General features: G+C 49.1%; 1 protein-coding gene across 1 annotated transcript in view; it reads right to left on the reverse strand.

Moving 5' to 3' along the window:
* Positions 1–21,680, reverse strand: part of FARP2 (FERM, ARH/RhoGEF and pleckstrin domain protein 2) — a gene marked incomplete at both ends in the record, with an annotated part of 117,693 nt that overhangs the window by 33,935 nt on the left and 62,078 nt on the right. Inside the window, 10 exons of the mRNA XM_080720054.1 lie at positions 4,638–4,714; positions 4,926–5,007; positions 6,914–7,033; positions 7,763–7,842; positions 7,962–8,040; positions 8,239–8,359; positions 13,034–14,089; positions 17,202–17,259; positions 19,211–19,279; positions 21,359–21,522. Coding sequence (XP_080576180.1) covers positions 4,638–4,714; positions 4,926–5,007; positions 6,914–7,033; positions 7,763–7,842; positions 7,962–8,040; positions 8,239–8,359; positions 13,034–14,089; positions 17,202–17,259; positions 19,211–19,279; positions 21,359–21,522 — 1,906 coding nt within the window. The remainder of the gene's footprint in view (positions 1–4,637; positions 4,715–4,925; positions 5,008–6,913; positions 7,034–7,762; positions 7,843–7,961; positions 8,041–8,238; positions 8,360–13,033; positions 14,090–17,201; positions 17,260–19,210; positions 19,280–21,358; positions 21,523–21,680) is intronic.

A 21,680-nucleotide genomic window follows, 5' to 3' on the forward strand; every position in this document is an offset into this window, starting at 1 on the left:
GCAATCCTCCTGTCTCAGCCTCTCAAGGACTGGGATTACAAGTGTGTGCACCACACCTGGCTCAAGACATTGTTTTTATTCATCTAACTAGAGATGAAAGATGATGTAAAAGAGCTATTGTTTTTATTTTTAAATTTTTTGTGGCACTAGGGATGGAGCCCAGGGGTACTCTACCTCTGAGTGAACCCCAGCCCTATTTTTTGGTCTTTATTTTGAAACCGGTCTCACTGAGTTGCAGAGGGCCTCACTAAGTAGTAGCCAAGGCTGTCCCGGAACCACGATCTTCCGGTCTCAACCTCCCAGATGCTGGGATTACAAGCATGTGCCACCACGCCTGGCTTAAAGAACTATCATTTTTAAAAGGAAAGGCAAATTTCAGACCTTTACATTTTCTTTAAAATTCTGTAATAGCTGGGCGTGGTGGCGCACGCTTGTAATTCCAGCATTTGGGAGGCTGAGACCTGGAGGATCGCAGTTTGTGGACAGCCTCGCTACTTAGTGAGGCCCTCTGCAACTCAGTGAGACCCGGTTTCAAAATAAAGAATAAAAAATAGGGCAGGGGGTGTAGCTTGGAGGTCAAATGCCCCTAGGTTCCATCCCCAGACCCGCAAAAAATAAATAAAGAATAAAATTCTGTAATAAACCATTCTTGAAAACACATGCCTAATAGTGAAGGAGGAATCAACTTCTGTTTGGTAAAATTTAAGGTCAAGTTTGAAGGCTAAGTTCAGTACAAAGTACAAGAAATGTAAAGCTGGAGCCGGGCGTGGTGGGCACGCTCCTCAGCCAGCACCAGGCGTGGCGGGCCTGCTCGTCACCCAGCACCGGGCATGGTGGAGCATGCTTATCATTCAGCATCTGGGAGGCTGAGACCAGAGAATCACAGTTCATGGACAGCCTCAGCTACTTAGTGAGGCCCTGGGCAACTCAGTGAGACCCTGTTTCAAAATAAAGAATAAAAAATAATAGGGCTGGGGGGGTATGGGGGTGTATCTCGGAGGTAGAATGTCCCTGGGTTCCATCCCAAGTACTGAAAAGAAAAAAAAAAAAAAAACAACAAAGAAAGAAAGAAGGAAAGAAAGAAAGAAAGAAAGAAAGAAAGAAAGAAAGAAAGAAAGAAAGAGAAAGCAGGGTTTGGTGGGGTGTACCTGTAACCCTAGTACTTGGGAGGCTGAGACAGGAGGATCACAGGTTCAAGACCAGCCTCAGTAATTTAGTAAACCCTCTATAACTTAGTGAGACCCTGTTTCAAAATAAAAAATAAAATAGGGTTGAGATAGGTTTAGCTCAGAGGTAGAATGCCCTCAGGTTAAATCACCAGTTCCACCTCCCCCAACACACAAAGTGCAAGGAATACAAACCTGGAACTTTGGCTCGAATTGGTGAATCCAGAAGAAAAGGGAAAAAAAGGAACTGTACAATGTGACCTTGATGAGTTGGCAGAAAACTGTATCCAGCTTCACTACTGGACTAGGAAGTCATGAATCACTTTTACACAGAATCTGGGTAAAAAATAAAAATAGGAGAGCTGGGCGTGTTGGCACATGCCTGTGATCTCGGTGCTGAGACAAGAGGATCACATGTTTCAGTAACTTAGATGACTTTCAGAAACTCAGTGAGACCCTATTTCAAAATAAAAAGGCCTAGAGGAGTGCAGCGTGGAGGTAATATCCCCTGAGTTCAATCCCCAATACAAAAAGAAAAAAAGAAAAAAAAAGAAAGAAAGAAAGAAAAGAAAAAGAAAATTAAAACAAACAAATAAGTCAGGCGTGGTGGGCATGCTTGTAATTCCCGCATTTGGGAGGCTGAGACCGGAGGATCGCAGTTCACGGACAGCCTCAGTTACTTAGTGAGGCCCTCTGCAACTCAGTGAGACCTGTTTCAAAATAAAGAATAAAAAATAGGGCAGGGGGTGTAGCTTGGAGGTCGAATGCCTCTGGGTTTCATCCCCAGATACACACACACACACAAAAAAAACAAAACAAAACAAAACCAAAACAATACCGGTAATCCCAGCCATTCAGGAGGCTGAGGCAGAAGTGTGGTAAATTTGAGACAAACGGTGGTAATATAGGAGACGTTGTGTCAAAATAAATAAAGCTGGACACAGTGGCACAGGGCTGTAATTCCAGAACCTGGGGGGCTGAGAACTAGGATTGCAGGTTTGCGGCCAGCCTCAGCAACTTTGTGAGACCTTGTTTCAAAATAAAAAAATAAGAAGGGAGCTGGGAAGCTGGGCGTGGTGGCGCACGCTTGTAATCCCCGCGCTTGGGAGGCTGAGACAGGAGGATCGCACAGGTTCGAAGCCAGCCTCAGCTACTTAGTGAGGCTCTCAGCAACTTAGTGAGACCCTGTTTCCAAATAAAATATAAAAAAGGTCTGGGAGTGTAGCCCAGAGGTAGGAAGCCTCTGGGTTCCACCCCCAGTACCACCAAAAAAAAAAAAAGGGGGAGCTGGGTGTTGTGGCGCACACTTGTAATCTCAGTACTTGGGAGACTGAGACAGGAGTATCAAGGTTCAAGAACAGCTTCAGTAAGTCATGAGACTCTCATCAACCTAGCGAGACCCTATTTCCAAATAAATAAAATTGGGCTGGGGATGTAGCTCAAGGTAGATTGCCTCTGGGTTCCATCTCCAGTCCAACTTCTCCCCAAAAGGGCTAGATATATCTCAGAGTACAATGCCCCGGGTTTAATCTCTAGTACCAAACAAATAAAATATTTAAAATGAGAGAGAAAGAGCGCCTGCAGCATTCGCATCAACATAAAAGCGGGCCAGGCGTGGGTGCGCATGCTTGTGATCTCAGTACTTGGGCGGCTGAAGATCCTGGTTTGAGAACAGCCTCAGCTACTTAGTGAGGCCCTGTTTCCAAATAAAGAATAAAAAGAATAAGGCTAGAGGTGTAGCTTGGAGGTAGACTGCTGCTAGGTTCCAGCCCCAGTACTGAAAAAAAAAGTGTGGTAAACCAGGTGTGGTGGTGCACACCTGTAATCCCACTTGGGAAGCTGAGACAGAGGTTTGCAGGTTCAGGGCCAGCCTTAGCAACTTAGCGAGGTCCTCAGCAACTTAGCGAGACCTTGTTTTCAAATAAAAAATAAAATAGGGCTGGGGATGTAGCTTAGAGGTAGACTGCCCCTGGGTTCACTAACTAAGTAATAAAAGCGGGAGGTAGAGAAACGGCTAATGTCGAGGTCTGGCAGCCAGCTCGCCCCCGGCCCGTCACGCCCACCTGCACAGTGGTGGTGAGGACCTGATCCACGGGCCCCTTCCCCAGGGCTGTCTGCAGTCAGACCAGGCCACAGGGCTGGAGTCAGCAGCGTCCGCAGGCCTCAGCAGAGCTGGCTGCTGCTAACAAGTGGCTCAGAAAACTTGGCCCACAGGAGAGCGCACCCCATAAGCATTTCAGGCTCTTTCACTTCAGTCTAAACAAACAAGGCCCTGCCTGAATGAAAAACAAAACAAAACCTAGTGACATCCTTTGCCATGAGTTGCTGCCGTTGCCTGCTCCAGCAGTGATTCCCTGCTCCAGCAGTGATCGGCCCACTGCCCTTCACCTCGAAGCCCTCAGACTGCTCAAGGCCACCCTGGCGCCACCACGCCCTTGGCTGCCCACAGGACAGTGTGCAGGGCAGACCTAGAGGACAGCCAGCGGCGCCCACATCTCCTGGTCACCCCCTGCTGCTGTGGCCGAGGGTGTGGCGGGCGCTCTCGTCACCGTCACCGGTGTCACGAGAACAGAGACCTCTGAGAGGCGGAGGAAGTGCAGAGCCAGTGTCCAAATCTTCCTTCAGGTTGTCAGAGACCAGATGGTGACGTCGGGGAGGGCCAGCCTTGCATGCAATGGGTGTGCCTTACACTGGAAAAAGAATAAGCTGGTTGCTACTGAAGCGCAGACCGGCCACTGGCAAACATGATCTCACCTTTGGGCTTCACGAGACTTAGTGAAATCCATTTAAGACCTGGGTCACACATAACCGACTCCCCCAAAATGGGAGCAGAACCCAATGTGGCAGAATGTCTCCTTGGTGCGTACAGCCTGGGAGCCCGTGGTGCTGAAGAGCTCCCACGGCCACGGTGGCTTCTGGCCATAATGTACACTGGTTCACCGTTACCTCTGTAAGTTGCATCAAAACTCTCACTTAATCTGAGCATGGTGGTGCACGCTTGTCATCCCAGTACTTGGGAGGCTGAGACAGGAGGATCGTGGTTCGCGGACAGCCTCAGTTACTTAGTGAGGCCCTTTGCAACTCAGTGAGATCCTGTTTCCAAATAAAGAATAAAAAATAGGGCTGGGGTGTAGCTCGGAGATAGAATGCTCCTGGGTTCCATCCCCAGTACCACCAAAACAAACAAACAAAAAAGCCTTCCACTTATATTCTTTAATTTTTATCATTCCTTCAAACAAAGAAATTTGGTACAAAAAGGAAAGAAGAGAGGAACAGGCATACTGACCCACATCTGTCCAGACTCGCTGCCTGCCAGAGGTGTGTCCTCCCAGATGCTAGCGGGCTCAGGGTGCTCATCTTTGTCCTATTAAAGCTGAGACTTGGGGATGGGGTGTACTGAGCGGCAGAGCGCCTGCCTCGCAAGCAGTGTTCTGGGTTCAATCTCTATGGCAAAACAAGACAGAAAGGTACCTTTTGTCTGAAACTTGGAGGCCGTGAGTGAACTGCACTGGAAGGGTGGGTCTGCAGGGTGGCCTTCATGAGGAGAGCTGTGTCTTAGGACGGCACGACTGAGCAGGTCAGGCCTCTGCTGTGTCATCTAGGTCAGCTGTGCGGAGAGCCAATTTGGAGATGCTTTGGGTGGTCTCGAATCCGGACTCATCCGCCTAGGTGCCTCCCAGGCACAACCCTCTTCATCTAGACGCGCAGGAACAGTCTAAGCCCCTGTGACCTGTGCCCTCTGCAGAGGCAGCAACTGACCACCGCGGGCTCTGGGCAGCCCTGCGTTTGCTCCGGTGGGCACTCTCCTGGAGTGTGCTGTCCAGGGCTCTGCCTCGGTTCCCTGGATGGCAGAGCAGACACTGGGCTCCAGGAGGGGCCATGTGCCTCCCACCCTGTCACAAGTGCTCACTCTGCCCACTAGTGCCACATGTCTCAGGCCCCTGGGGGTGGCCACCCACTAGAGAAGGTGTCTGTTGCGAGCAGCTGCCCAGGAGGTGGGTACAGAGTCCTGTAATTCCGAGGCGGGAGGCCTAGAGAAGCATGATGACTCCATACAAGTAGGAAGAAGCTGTGTGGGCCAGAGACTTGGGAAGCTTGGGATCGAAGTAGAACGAAGCTTGCCCAGAACCTGAGTGACTGCCGCACCGAGCCCCCCTCTCATCGCCTAGCACAGGGCCTGGGCAAAGCCGGCGTGGGGCGCACGCTTGTAACCCCAGCATTTGGGAAGCTGACGGGAGGATCCAGGTTCGCGCCAGCCTCAGCTACTTAGTGAGGCACTCCAAACTTAGTGAGACCGTTTCAGAATAAGAAAAATAAGAATAAGAATAAGAAAAATAAGAATAAGAAAAATAGGGCTGGGGGTGTCACCAGGAGGTGGAATGCCCCTGGTTCCATCCCCAGTACAGCAGGGCCGGTGCTACAGCTCTGTGTGGAAGCACAGCTCCAGGTGCACGCCCAGCTCTGCAGCCGTTAGAGTGTGGGGTCTGAGGACAGATCACGGGCTCCCCATAGCTGCTTCTGCCACAGTGGACAAGAGCAGAAGGCACCAAGAGTGCTGAGACTGAAAAAGCAAGGCTGCTCCCAGCTGGCCTTCCACACACATCCTTGCCATGCCATGAGGCGGCCCTCGCCAGTGCGGCAGGGCCTGTGACCTGGGGATGGCAGCCCAGCGGCGCACGCTATGCAGCTGCTCCAATGGTTAACTTAATATGTGAATAGTTACTATATTATTATTATTATTATTATTATTATTATTAATTATTATTTTGTGGTACTGGGGGTGGAACCCTGAGGCTTTCTACCTCTGGGCTATACTCCCACACCTATTTTATATTTTATTTGGAAACAGGGTCTCATTAAGTTGCTGAGAGCTTCACTAAGTAGCTGAGGCTGGCTTCAAACCTGCACAATCCTCCTGTCTCAGCCTCCCAAGTGCAGGGATTACAAGCGTGCGCTACCATGCCCGGCTGACTTTTATTATATATATATATATTGTGTGTGTGACACTGGGGGTGGAACCCAGGGGCTTTTCTATCCGGGCTATACTCCCAGACCTATTTTACACTTTATTTGGAAACAGAGTCTCACTAAGTAAGTTGCTGAGAGCCTAAGTAGCTGAGGCTGGCTTTGAACCTGTGTGACCCTCCTGTCTCAGCCTCCTACTAAGTGCTGGGGTTACAAGCGTGTACCACCATGCTCGGCTCTCACTGACTTTTATAAATCAAAATTCTAAGAAGTTAGAGGAACCGGGCATGGTGGCACATGCTTGTAATCCCAGCATCTGGGAGGCTGAGACCGGAGGACCGTGGTTTGCAGACAGCCTCAACTATTTAGTGAGGCTCTTTGCAACTCGGTGAGACCCTGTTTCAAAATAAAGAATAAAAATAGGGCTGGGGGTGTAGCTCAGAGGTAGAATGCCCCTGGGTTCTATCCCTAGTACTGCAAAAAAAACAAAAACAACAAACAACAAAAAACTAAGTAATTAGAGGGAAAGAAAGCTAAAAAGCCCACTTAAAAATTCATAGTAAATATTTCCTTATTTTATTGAATAAACAAAAATTTCTCAATTAGTACACATCTATAAGTTTATAAATGGCAATTTCAATAAAAAACAAATTTTACAAGTACCACAAACCAGACAACAAAACTGTCTCTTTAAAGAGCAAACAATCTCAAATGCATAAGGAAATCCCAGCTCCTTTCCTCTTTATTTCCTAGGGGACTGCGAAAGCTTTTGTGCCAAGGACAGGCCTCGTGCACCAGTAGACCCTGGGACGGCTGCTGCGTGGAGAGGACAGCCAGCGTCTTCCCAAACGCAGCCCAAGACGAGTGCCAGACGGAGCCAGGGCAGACGCGGTTCCCTGGAGCTGGGAACCAGTGTTAGCGTTCAGTGCAGCCCCAGGACACTGGCATTCCCATCTATGAAGTAACTGTCCTAGCAACGGGGTCCTTTTTGATGTTCCGCATACCTTGAAGACACGCAGTGTGTCTTGGCACCAAACGGCACTTGGCACAGCAGTTAAGACGTGCTCTTGCCTGCGAGTGCGGCCACAGCCACGGCTCAGAGAAGCAGGGCAGGGGAGCGTGCCCCGAAGAGCAAAGTGCACCGGAGGCCAAGCAGTTAGGACTACTCACCTTACAGAATGACAGGAATGGGAAGGACTTAACTGGCAGGTTTAAAGGATTTTCATAGTAAACTCTTTTTGGTCATTAGCACTAACTAAAAAAACAGGTATTAACTGAAACAGGAAATCCTAACCTAATGCACGATGTAGAGAATTCCTCTGTAATATACAAGGGCACATATTAGTACCTAATAATTTAAAAGACTGCACAGTATGCACCATTATATGTTTTTAGTGTAATCAATTTTGTTAACAGATAATTATACTGACATTAGATTTGAAATATTTAGATATTGGCTTATATAAAACACTGGACTTTGGAAACTGAAGTACAAAAATAGACTTGGCGACTAATAAAAATATTCTCCCTAAAGCAGAACGTGCTGTCAGTGGAGGACTCTGTGGGCACAGCCAGCTGCTGGTCTGCCCTGCGGGGCACTGCCGCTGGGCCCCGTGCCCCCTGCACCACACCTGGGCTGCAGTCACGTGTCTGCGTGGACTCACCGGCTGCGGCCATCCCTCTCACGGACACGCTGGCCACTGGTGCCTGTCTGCATGGACACACTGACTGTGCGTGCTCCTCCCGGGGAGACGTCAGTCCACTCCAGCAGACACCATGCCCGAGGCGGCAGGCTCTCGCCTGACTATGCCAGACACTGGCCGCGCTTACCCATGCGCTCTTGGGAGCTGCCCCAGGTGGGAAGTGTGGCTGCTCAAGCAGCCCCCTGGCTCCAGCCCCGGCACTCCAGCTGCAGCCACCCACACAGGAGGCCCAGTGCTGCTCAGGATTTAGTGGTGTCGGGCCACACGGCTATCCTAATATTCAACCACCGCACACCTCTTTTGGAGGCAAAACGGAGCAATGCCATACTCCATGTCAGTAGGAGAAAGCTGTGCTGTGCCACGTGGCATCCTTGAGTGCTCAGCCCGTGCCTGCCCGCACTCACCTTCTCCCTCGGGGTGAGCACCACGACATTCAGAAGGGTCAGAGCAGGAGGTGAGTGGGCACTCAGAAGGCGGCACAGGAGTGAAAGCAGAAAGCCCCACCTTGCAGGAGAAGCCATGGCACTTCCAGGTCACGGGCACCCTGCAGCACCGGCGCTACGCCGCTTCTCCAGGCTGTGCCAGGCCAGTGCGTCTGCAGAATGTCTGGAATGCGGGTTCATCCTGGAGCCTGTGCAGCAGGTGTGAGTGCCCAGTGGCGACCCTGACCCCAAGGGCTGGCGGCTCTGTCCTGGCCAGTGGAGCACCATGTTAAGCCTCCAGGCTGGGCGCCATGGTGGGACCCTGCCCTGACTTCTCCACAAGGCACCGCTGGGAAGGAGGGTGCTCTTCTAAGTGAAACGTAATGGGTGTAACAGGTGAAGTGAGCAGATCGTGTCTGGATCTTGACTTGAACAGATCCAATGTTAAATGGCAGCTGGGCGTGGTGGCACACACCTGTAATCCTAGCATCTGGGAGGCTGAGACAGGAGGGTCCAGGTTATAGGACAGCCTCCTCAGCTACTTAGTGAAGCCCCCTGCAATTTAGTGAGACCATGCTTCAAAATGAATAATAAAAAATAGGGCTGGGGGTGAATGCCACTAGGTTCCATCCCCAGTACCGCCAAAAAAAATAAAAAAATAAAAAAATAAATTAAATGGCACTTTAAAGACAACTGGGTAATTTTATTATTGCTTTTGGTACAGGGGTTGAACCCAGGGCATTCTATGTCTGAGCTATACCGCAGCCCATTTTATTTTGAAATAGAGTCTTGCTAAACTGCCGAGGGTCTCACTACTAGTATTGCTGAAGTTGGCCTCAAAATTGTGATCTTCCTGTCTTAGCCTTCCAAGGCCGGGGACTACGGGCATGCGCCACCTCATCTGGCTACAACTGGATGACTTAAGTATGTTCTTGTTGTTAGATACCCAGGAACTACTAGTTTTGTAAGATTACATGCAGGGTTATGTAAGAGGAATTCTGAGGAAAGTCACGGACATGGCAGGGGTCTGTCTCCTTTCTTTCTGTGGGGCTGGGGTGGAACCCAGGGCCTTCTGCATTCAAGGTGAGTGTCCTACCAGAGCACTACTCCCAGCCAGCCAGGGGTCTTCTTTAAACACCGAAGCAACAGAACTCAGGAGCGGGAGAGATGGAACCACCTGGCTGCGAGCGCAGTGCTCAGCGAGGGCAGCAGGGCTTGGTTACTCTTCCTTCTCTCCTTTTATATACTTTGAAAAACTTCCTAATTCAAAATTATCTCTAAAAAGCTGTTTCATTAACAGAAAACAAAAAGAAAACCTATTTTATAGGAAGTCTAGCTAAAATCTGCCGTGGGGGCCGTCTTGGCTCCCCACGGCGCTGGCTTCGCCCCTGGGCAACAGAGCCCATCCAAATGTGACCTGCTGCCCAGATACGAGGTGGCTCCCTCCTGTCACTATGCAGCATCAACGGCCCATTCTTTAGTCAATAAGTGATGATGGGGCAGGGTGGGGGCGGCGCCTCCACCAGCCATCACTTCTCCACTATACAGACCCAAGCTTAAAGTTTAGAGTGACACACTGAGAGAAAACACATTGTCCCAAATAGTCCTGTTGTGAATAGTATGCCAAGCACACTAAGTCCACTATCAGCTCTTCTGTCACTGACAGCTTGATAGCCAACACAGAAAGCTGCACGCTGCAGCGGCAGTGCCAAGAAGACAGGCGTAGACGGTGAAGGGACAGAGCCAACAGTAACCAAGCGCACTGCAAGCACCAGCCACACACAGCAACATGCGACCCCGCTGGTGTGGGTTTAACAGATGCATAAGTGGATTTAGCCATGACACCCCTGCTGGTATCCAAAGATGCTCTGACAGCTTAGAGGCTCCAGCAAGGCATCTCTGCGCAAACATGGTAAATCCATCCAGCTCTCTAGGTACAGCTCGCTAGTAAGTAGACATGAATGTCTAAAGTTTCCACAGGACGTTTGGAAAGAAAATGCAACTTTAAATGTGGTACTGTACCACTAGATGGAATCAGAAAGGACAGCTACCACCAGTAAAAACAAAAACAAAAATAAACAAAATAAAAACCACGACCTAAACTGTGGACCTGAAACACCTAATGGCCAGACAAAGCTGCCCCAGCATTGGGACACGTGGCCATGTTTTCTCCTGACAGCTGAGCCAAGCCACAAGCATCTGCCACAGCCTTTCTTTTTTTTCAGTGGTGCTGGGGATGGAACCCAGGGGCATTCTACCTCCAAGCTGTGCCTCCAGCCCTATTTTTTATTCTTTATTTGAAACAAGGTCTCACTAAGTTGCAAAGGGCCTAAGTAGCTGAGGCTATCCAAGAACTATGATCCTTCTGTCTCAGCCTCCCTGATGCTGGGATCACAAGCTGCGCCACATGCCCAGCAACACAACCTTCTTCTTCCTAGTTTTTGTTTTTGTGGTACTGGGGATTGAACCCGGGGTGGGGGTCCTAACTCTTAGCTACACCCCCAGCTTGATTTTACTTTATGTTTTGCTACGTGGCTGAGGCTGCCTTCAAACTTGCAAGCTCCTGTCTCAGCCTACCAGGTGCTGGGGTGACGGGAGCAAGCCGCCACGCCCAGAGAGCCAGTGGTTTAGACTGGGGTCCCGCTCACTGACCCCTCCTGTCTTGGCCAGCATGATTTCCACAACAGCACCTAGCGGAGACGGCTACCGTCATGTGTTACGAGCTACCTGACAGAATGGAAACGTCACTCCTAGGGAAAGCCCTTGCGCATTCTGCGGGGCACCTCCATGTGGTTTTGGGTGTTGCTGGGGATCAACGCAGGCCTCACACATCGACCACGGAGCTACCCCCCAGCGTGTTCCCCACGCTCGCACCACTGAACTGCAAACGTGCCCTATCAGTCCAGCCAGACGCCCCCCCGCACTCGCTTGCGCCAGCTCTCAGCCCCTCGGGCTCGGCTTCTACTTTGCTGCAAGCACATCATCTGTTATGCCCCGACTCAGATGAACAGAAGAAACAGCTCACACTCACGAAGTGCATCTAAACCAATGCCTCTGCGCCCACTATCCAGACGCAGCACTGCCTCAGTGTCAGTCTCGTCAGCATGACTTGCACAGGCCACTGGCTGGACAGTCCGATGGGGTCCCCACCCCAAATGACTACTGGCGACATGGCTCGTCTTGAAAGCAGCATCAGTGGGTGTAATGTATACAGTCGATTAAAGAGCAACGTGAATCAGAGCTAACATTCAAAATGTACAGCACCGGTCTTTAAAATTTTTTTTGGCAGTACTGGGAATAGAACCCAGGGGCTTCAACCTCCAAGCTACACACCCAGCCCTAGTTTTTAATCTTGATTTTGAAACAAGGTCTCACTCAGTTGCAAAGGGCCTAAGTAGCTGAGGCTGTCCGCAAACCGTGATCCTCTTGTCTCAGCCTTCCAAATACTGGGATTACAAGCGTGCACCACCACGCCCGGCTGACAGCACCTGTTTTTGAGTCAAAGCACATGCCCAAATCCCAATATTACAGAAGCTGATTCATCAGACTCTAGGAGGAATGATTGCATGCTTATCTATTTTTTCCCCCCAGGTCTGGGGATGAAACCCAGGGACACTCGACCTCTGAGCCACACCCCCTGCCCTATTTTTTGAAACCAGGTCTGACTGAGTTGCAGAGGGCCTCACTAAATAGTGGAGGCTGTCTGCGAACCGCGATCCTCCGGTCTCAGCCTCCCAAATGCTGGGATTCCAAGTGTGCGCCACCACGCCCGGCTCTGCTTATCTATTTTAAACTGGATGCTTAGCTTTTTTTTGTGTGTGGTACTGGGATTGAATCCAGGCACATTCTACTTCTGAGCTACACTCCTAGGCCAATTTTTTGTTATAATGTCTCGATAGGTTCCTGAGAGCCTATGTTTCCAAGGCTGTCCTCAAACCTGTGATCCTCCTGTCTCAATCTCTCAGGTACTAGAATTACAGGTGTGTTACCACACCCAGCTTTATTTTGTAGTACTAGGGGGACTGAACCCAGGGACATTCTACCTCTGAGCTATACCCCCAACCCTAATTTTTGTTCTTTTTTTTTTTTTTTTTGGTGGTACTGGGGTTCCTGGAAGCCCTTCTACCGCCGGGCTACACTCCCAGACCTATTTTATATTTTATTTGGAAACAGGGTCTCTAACCAGCGCGATCCTCCTGTGTCTGCCTCCCAAGCATGGGGGATTACAAGCGTGCGCCACCACGCCCGGCTTTTGTTCTTTATTTTGAAACAGTTTTACTAGGTTGATGAGAGTATCACTACTGGCTGAAGCTGTCCTTGAACCTGCGACCCTCCTGTCTTAGCTTCTCACCAAACTTTATTTTTTACTTTGAAACAGGGTCTCTGTAATTGCTGAGGCTCGCCTCAAACCTACAATCCCCCTATCTCAGCATTCCAAGGACTGGGATTATAGGCATGTACCACTGTGCCTGGCTGATCTTAGCTTTTAACATTTCGAATGGGAGTTTCCATTCTTTGACATAAAAAGTATAATAAATCAGGAATTAGAAAAACAAAACAGATTATGTAGCATAAACTCAGTTGCTATGTCTAAACCCAATAATTCTGAGCTCTACCCATGCCATGGGGGAAGTGGGTCTCCCAGGAAAGGAGTCTGGACTGGTCAAGATGGGTTTTTATCTATCTGTTCCCCTGGAGTGTTTAAATTGTTTTGCGAATTGAAAGGGACGCTTTCTCCACGGGTCTGTGTAAAAGGGTTGCTGAAGAAAAGGCTCACGTCCAGAGGGGTCTCGGTCTCAGAGTCCCATGAACTCGTATCTGTGCTGCTGGAGTCCTCGGCCGTCGTAGGCGGGTAGCTGAGCTGTTCTAACTGGTCGATGATGTCGGAGAACTGGAAGGCTGAGCTGGACTCAGAGCGGACTGAGCAGGCTGGGAAGTTGACCATAGAACTGGCCTCAGACTGACTGGCTGAGACGGCTATGTGCAGCGGCAGGCCACCAAGGGAGCTGGTGTCAGCGGGGTGCGGCAGGCAGGCGCACGCCTTCACCTGGAGCAGCCCCGCCGAGTCTGGGGGGTGCGTGTCGCAGCTGAGGTCACTGCCTTCCCCAGATTCGAAGCCCTCTTCCACACTCATGTCTACTGCTTCGGTGGAGAACCTGTCTGGGCTGGACCGGGCCGACTCTGGGTGCTGGAAAACATCCGGACCACACAAGGGAGGAGGTGTGGTGGGCGGGGCAGGGGGCTGAGGGACTAAGGAGCTGTGTGGGAAAGAAAACGCCTCAGAGCCTCCAGCAAAGAAAGAGATGTCTGCGGGGTCATCATCTATGAACTCTTCAGACACCTGCAGCTGTGCGTTTATCAATGTGAAAACAGGGCCTCGCCCACAGCACTGCCGGCCACACTGGTACTCCCCACTGGACGGGAACGAGCCTGCAGGAAACTCGTCCCCGCCACTCTCCTTTCTCCCAGCAGCTCTGAATCCCCCGCCGGCCCTCCCTGCATCTAGGTCTATGGCACTGAAGAGCCGGCCTGCAGGACAGACAGAACCACGGCTGCTCACACCACCACAGAACCCGACACCTGGTCCAGGCTGGAGCTGGGGAGGCCCCGGGGGCCAGGCCGACTGCGGGCTGGGGCCTTCGGCTGCCACACCGCTCCTCTCCGTGGCCGCACGCTGGATGCAGGGGCCCTGGGGATCCGCAGGGAAGCCTCGGTGGTCCTGGGAATCGGGAAGACCGGAAGGGGCCGATGGGAAGGAAGGGGATGGGCAAAAGGAGGTGTCTGCTGGCGACAGGAAGGCAGAAGTCCTCAAGCCTTCGGTGAATGAGAGGCTCTGCAGGTCAAAAGTAAGAACAAAAGGGGAACATATAAAATTAGGAGTTGCGGAGCTCATGGGTCCAACTGGGACAGCTGCCCGTTTCCCTATAAAGGGCGACTGGTGAGACTTTTTCTTTCTGAACAGAAGACTGGAAATGCAGACAACACTGTAAGCAGATCCAGGACATCTGTTTACAATCCTTACAATTCCATTTTTTTTCTCTATGGAAAAAAACATCCACAGTAAAGAGAACCTCTGTCATAGAAAACCGACCAATGTGCACCCGTGTCTCTGTGGCAGCCCTTGTCACGCCGAGGCTGCTGGCAGATGTGTTGGGTGTTCACAGTTTCACTGAGGGGAGAAAGGCACCTGGACAGGGAGTGAGCTGCCCCACACTCCGCGGTGAGTGCCCTCTACCACAGGCCAACGCCAGGAGAGGGGCCCGAGTCCACCAGGTGGACACGTGTCCCAGCTGACACGTGAAACGCAAGGCTGAAGGTCACTGCTCGGGATGCGCCTCCCCACATTGGCAGCGCAGGAGCCCAGGGGCATTCTGGGAGTACTGGAGTGGCCCCAGGATGAGGAGACGCCAGAGGCGGTGAAGCAGCGGGGCTCCGTCACGAGCTCACACTGAGGGACACGAGGCACTGAGGCCGCGTTTCTATTTGCAAGTGCCACTCCCTGTGTGTGTGGTCACAGATGCAGTCATGCCATGGAACAACCCTTACTACGTGCATGTCAGTAAGAGGGTTGGGCACTGACACACACCCAGACAGAACCCAACGACTTCCTGTGCAGGATATGGGCAGCTGTCAAGCTAATCTGGACGTCAACCTGACTGGGCTGGCCGATGTCTAGAAAAGGCCTGGCACCCACAGAGACACCTGGCATGTGAGAGCCCACTGCAGAGGAGAGCTACTCTGCATGTGGGGTGCAGCCACGAGGCTGGGGCATAGATGTAACATGGAGGAAGGCAGAGGAGCCACGCAGAGGCCAGGGGACTTCTCGAGTGCGCTGTCTCCTGCTGCTGCCACACCCCACGGACTTCACTCTTCCAGTGTGGACTTGCCAGCTACACTCCGGGGGCCCGTCCAGCGCCCTGGGCTGGGGCTGCATCGCTGGTCTCCTGGTTCTGAGGCTCCAGCTTCTTGGACTGCCTTGCTACATTCCTCCGGCTTCCTGGATTGCAGATGGCCATGTGGGGCCCGCCAGCTTCTTTCTGACTGTTAAGCCAATCTCATGAATCCTCTAGGAAAAGCCTATGTACACACAGCCTGCCTAATGGTTGTTTTCTAGTGAACACTGACTAATACATATATTTTGAGTGTCTGTATGTGTGTTTGGTGGCTGTGGTGATTGAACCCAGGGGCATTCTACCTCTGAGTTTCACTCCCAAACTTATTCTGTGTGTGTGTGTGGTATTGGAGATTGAACCCAGAGGCATTCTATTTCCAGGCTATTCCCCAAACACTATCTTTAGTTTTGTTTATTTATTTTTATGGTACTGGGATGGAATTCAGGAGCATTCTACCTCTGAACTATACCCTCAACCCTATGTTTTATTCTTTATTTTGAAACAGGGTCTCACTAAGTTGCAGAGGGCTTCACTAAGTAGCTTCCTTAAGTAGTTGGCCATGAACCTGTGATCCTCCTATCTCAGCCTCTCAGGTGCTGGGATTACAAGTGTGCACCACCACACCTGACTCCTATTTTCTTTTCTTTAATTTTGAAATAGGATCTTATTAAGTTGCAGAGGTCTTTTTTATTTTTTATTTTTTGCAGATCTGGGGATGGAACTTAGGGCATTCTACCTCTGAGATACACCCCCTGCCCTATTTTTTTATTCTTTATTTTGAAAAAGGGTCTCACTAAGTTGCAGAGGGCCTCATTAAGTAGCTGAGGCTGTCCGCGAGCCGTGATCCTCCGGTCTCAGCCTCCCCAGTGCTGGGATGACGAGGGTGCCCACCACGCCTGGCTGCAGAGGGTCTTGCTCAGTTGCTAAGGCTGGCTGGCATATCTTGGATCCTCCTGTCTCAGCCTCCCCAGTAATGAGATTACAGGTATGTGCTACCACACCCAGCTCAGGCATGTTTATTACAACATGGAATATAACTTAAAGCCATGGTAGAAGCCCCAAATTTAGTTTTTAGACACAAAATAGCAAGTCATAGTCTACAAGATTAGTTCTCTTTTCCAGCAGCTCTCATGCCACCTCCTTTTCATCATCGTTCAACCACGTTCAATATCTTCTGTGGCTTTTTTATTTTTTGGTACTGGAGCATTCAACATTTGTGTCTACCATCCCTTTCACTTAATTAATTAATTAATTAATTATTTTTTGTGGTACTGGGGGTGGAACCCAGGAGCTTTCTACCTCTGGGCTATATACTTCCAGACCTATTTTATATTTTATTTGGAAACAGGGTCTCACTAACTTGCTGAGAGCCTCAATAAACAGCTGAGGCTGGCTTCGAACCTGCGTGATCCTCCTGTCTCTGCCTCTCAAGTGCTGGGATTACAAGTGTGCACCACCACACCTGGCTTCATTTTTTTTATTTTTATTTTTTATTCTGGATCTTTTTATTTATTTTTTTGGTGGTACTGGGGATAAAATCCAGGGGCCTTCTACCTCTGGGCTACAGTCCCAGACCTATTTTTTAAATATTTTATTTGGAATCAGGGTCTCTTAAGCCAGCTGAGGCTGGCTTCGAACCTGTGCGAGCCTCCTGTCTCAGCCTCCCAAGCGTGGGAATTACAAGCGTGCGCCACCACGCCCGGCTTTCATTTTTTTAATTTTAAAATAGGATCCTGCTAAATATCTGAGGGTCTTGCTAAATTGCTGAGGCTGGTCTCAATCTGTGATCCTCTTGTCTCAATCTTCCAAGTGCTGGATTCCAGGTATGTGCTGCCATGCCCAGCTTCCCCACTAGCTTATCAATAATACTGTGATGCTGAGCTCGCACTCAGCTTTTGCTTCACTGAGGACTCTTTTCTGAAGACAGTCCCAGAACTGATGCATAAAGTCACGGGAATAATTTTGAGATTCTCATTGCAATATTGCCAGATGAATTTTCAGAAGAGTACAGGTAACTTCTATTACCTAGGTTTCAGCCAAAAAAAGACTAACCTGTTTTGGCAGGTCTGCAGTCAGAGCACGGATAGATGTCCGCGTCTTGCTGTGCCGTCTGCAAAACACAGAAGGAGGTGTGAGTGGTCAAATCCCTCCCACCCATGAGTGTTTCTACAGCAGTAGTGTGTGCTGTGTCCAGTGAAGGAGAGCTCAGGTAAGAATGCAGCTGAGACAGGACGTCACACCAGAAACGGGCAGGATGACAGGATGTAAGAAGTCAAAAGATAGCCGGGCGTGTGGCGCAGTTTGTAATCCCAGCACTCGGGAGGCTGAGACAGGAGGATCACGGTTCACAGACAGCCTCAGCTACTTAGTGAGGCTCTCAGCAATTTAGTGAAACCCTGTTTCAAAATAAAGAATAAAAAAATAGGGTAGGGGATGTAGCTCGGAGGTGAATGCTCCTGGCTTCTATCCCCAGACCCGCAAAAAAAAAAAAAAAAAAAAAAAAAAAAAGTCAAAAGAGCCCAGAGGCAGAACTACACACCCCACATAATGAAGACATTCTGGGTGGATGTTCAAATGAAGTCCACCACGTTATGGAACATCATTACATACCAGCTAAGCTGCAGATTACAACTAAAAGGTAATGTCTGTATGTGTGCAATGCCACATGAAGATGTTACAAATCCATTTTATTTAAAAACTGAGCAGAAATCAAGAACTGAAATGCATATTTATGTTTTCTTTTTTTCCTTTTTGGCACCGGGGATTGAAACCAGGGGCACCATACCTCTCAGCTACACTCCCTGTCCTTTTCTTTTTTTCTTTTGAAACATGGTCTCATTAAGCTACCAAATGATGGCCTTGAAGCTATGGTTCTCCTGCCTCAGCCTCCCAACTACTGGGATTTCAAGCACATGCCACCAAATACAGTTTATACTTTTTTTTTTGGGGGGTGGTACTGGGGATAGAACCTTTCTACCTTCGGGCTACACTCCCAGACCTATTTTATATTTTATTTGGAAACAGGGTCTCTTAAGCCAGCGAGGCTGGCTTCAAACCTGCACCATCCTCCTGTCTCTGCCTCCCAAGCGCGGGGATTACAAGCATGCGCCACCACGCTGGGCTATGCTTATGTATTTAAAAATATTTTTATTTATGTAAAGATTAAAATGTTAAAAATATTATTTATTTATTTATTTAGCGGTACTGGGATGGAATGGAACCTGGGAGCATTCGACCTCCAAGTGACACCCCAGCCCTATTTTTTATTCTTTTTTTGGAAACAGGGTCTCACTGAGTTGCAAAGGGCCTCACTAAGTAGTAGCTGAGGCTGTCCATGAACTGCGATCCTCCAGTCTCAGCCTTCAGAATGCTGGGATTACAAGTGTGAGCTACCACGCCCGGCCTAAAATATTAATTTTAAAATCACATGCTAATATAGGTGTGGTGGTGCATGCTTGCAATCCCGTTACTTGGGAGGCTGAAACAGGAAGATCCGGGGAACAGCCTCAGCTACTTAGTGGGGCCCTCTGCAACTTAATGAGACCTTGTTTCAAAATAAAGAATAAAAAATCAGGCTGGGACATAGCTTGGAGGTAGAATGCCCCTGGGTTTAATCCCCAGCACCAAAACAAAACAAAATCACATGCTTTAGCCAGGCATGGGAGCACATGCTTGTAATCCCAGCATTTGCAAGACTGAGACAGGAGTATGGCAGTTCGTGGACAGTCTCAACTACTTAGTGAGGCCCTTTGCAACTTGGAGAGATCCTGTTTCAAAATAAAGAATAAAAAATAGGGCTGAGGATGTAGCTCAGAGGTAGAATGTCCCTGGGTTCCATCCCCAGTACCACAAAAAACAAAACAAAACAAAACCATGCTTTAAGATGGGTGTGGTGGTACATGTTTGTAATCCCAGTACTTGGGAGGCTGAGAGAGGAGGATCCTAGGTTTGCAGCAAGGCTCAGCAACTTAAAACACACACACACACACACACACACACACACACACACACACACACACACACCCCACACGCTTTAATCTCATCAAGACCACAGAGCTTACCTTTCATATGGAATTCTCTTCATGCCACCATCTTTGATGTAATCTACTAGTTGTTTCTGAGTTCTTCCACTGTGAATAAAGGTTCAGGTGTTTATTTTTACTTTGAAAGTATGTGTGTGTGTGTGTGTGTGTGTTTTACTGGGGATTGAACCCTAGAGCATTCTACCTCTGAGCTATACCCTCAGCCCTGTTTTATTCTTTATTTTGAAACAGGTCTCACCAAGTTGTTGAGGGCCTCAATAGATTGCTGAGGCTGGCTGTGAACCTGTGCTCCTCCAGTCTGAGAAGCACTGGGATTATAGGTATGACCACAATGCCTGGCTACTTTTTTAAGGTACTAAGGATGGAACCCCAGAGAATTCTACTTCTGAGCTATACCCCCAGCCTTACTTTTATTTCTTTATTTTTTTGTAGTACTGGGGGTGAAACCCAGGGGCATTCTACCTCCAAGCTACACACCCAGCCCTATTTTTTAGTCTTTATTTTGAAACAGAGTCTCACTGAGTTGCAAAGTAGCTGAGGCTGTCCACTGTCTCAGCCTCCCAAATGCTGTAATTACCAGAGTACGCCACCATGCCAGGCTTAGTTTTGTCTATTTTTATTTATTTATTTATTTGCAGGCCTGAGGATGGAACCCAAGGGCCCTATTTCTTATTCTTTATTTTGAAACGGTCTCACTAATTTGCAGAGGGCCTCACTAAGTAGCTGAGGCTGGCCGGGTGTGGTGGCCCATGCTTGTAATCCCTGCGCTTGGGAGGCGGAAACCAGAGGATTGTGCAGGTTCGAAGCCAGCCTTGCTGGCTTCAGACACTCTGTTTCCAAATAAAAATATAAAAAATAGGTGACTGGGAGTGTAGCCTGGAGGTAGAAGAGTTTCCAGGAATCCCAGTACCCCCCTACACACACACCAAAAAAAAAAAAAAAAAAAAAAAAAAAAAAGTAGCTGAGGCTGTCCATGACCTGGGATTCAGGTCTTAGCCTCCTGAATGCTGGGATTACAAGCTTGTGCCACCATGTCCAGCTAGTTCTATTTTTAAAAGTTCGGTTTTTTTTTTTTTTTTTTTTTTTTGGTACTGAGGGATAAAACCCAGGGGCTTTTTTTGTTTTTGTTTTTGATGGTACTGGGATGGAACCCAGGTGCTTTTCTGCCTCTGGGCTATACTCTCAGAACTATTTTATACTTTATTTAGAAACAGGGTTATCACTAAATTGCTGAGAGCCTCACTAAGTAGCTGGGATTACAAGTGTGTGCCACCAAGCCCAGCAGGGGCTTTTCTGGGCTATACTCCCAGACCTATTTTCAAACTTTATTTGGAAACAGGGTCTCATTTAAGTTGCTGAGAGCCTAAGTAGCTGAGGTTGGCTTTGAACCTATGTGATCCTCCTGTCTCAGCTTTGCAAGTGCGCTGGGATTACAAGCATGCACCACCATGCCTGGCTAAAGGTTCAGGCTTAAAAAAACAAAACAAAACAGGCTGGGTGTGGCAGCACAAGCCTGTAATCCCGGTACTTGATGCTGAGGCAGGAAGACTACAGGTCCAAGGCCAGCCTCAGCAATTCAGCAAGCTCCTCAACATTTCAGTAAGACAGCTTCTGATAGGCTTATCTGATAGCTCATTAGTTACTGTGTTTTTCTTTTTCTTTTTAGCTGGGGATTGAATCCAGGGACATACTACAACTGAGCTATACCCCCAGCCACCACACGTGCATGTGTGTTTATGTGTGTTACTGTGCTACTGGGATATTCTACCTTTGAGCTATTCCTCCAGTCTGATTTTATTGATTAGAAAACAGATCTCGCTAGGTTGAGGAGGATTTTGCTACTTGCTGAGGCTATCCTCAACCTACAATCCTCCTGTTTTAGCCTCCCAGGTACTGGGATTATAGGCATGTGCCACCATGCCTGGCTTACCCTAGCCTTTTTATTTTTCCGTTTGGAATAGAGTGTCCCTCAGTGGCTAAGGCTGCCCTGGAACCTAGATCCTCCTGTCCCAGCCTCGTAGGCACTGGACTACAGGTGTGCGTCAACACACCCAGCTCAGTCTCTGTCTTTCACAGGAACTACCCATGCATGCAATTCTCTGCCCGACCCACAGTTTCTTTCTCAAACAGGGGTCAACCATTCCCACAGCTGAGGTGTGACCCTACCTGTATCTGAAGGAGGAGCCCCGACTGAATAAGACGGCTTTTGCCTTTGGTTTAGGCTGGTCCAAAAGTCTAAAAAAGGTGTGGTACTCCACACAAATCTTCCAGAAGCTCTTACACTCATCTCTGCTGCCCAGTAAGAATTCTAATGTGTCCTGGTAGGGTCCCTAGAAACAAAATACAAAGGTTCAAAGAGAGGACACGGAAACAGAGCACTAGACAAGAGGAAGTCCAAGAAGCAGACCACACATCAAACTCTAAAATGAAACTCAGAAAGCTTTTCTCCTAGAAAGACTTCTGCTTTCACTTACTTAAGAGAAGAAAA

Source organism: Muscardinus avellanarius (genome assembly GCF_963383645.1).
Source record: "Muscardinus avellanarius genome assembly, chromosome: 2".
Lineage (NCBI taxonomy): Eukaryota > Metazoa > Chordata > Mammalia > Rodentia > Gliridae > Muscardinus > Muscardinus avellanarius.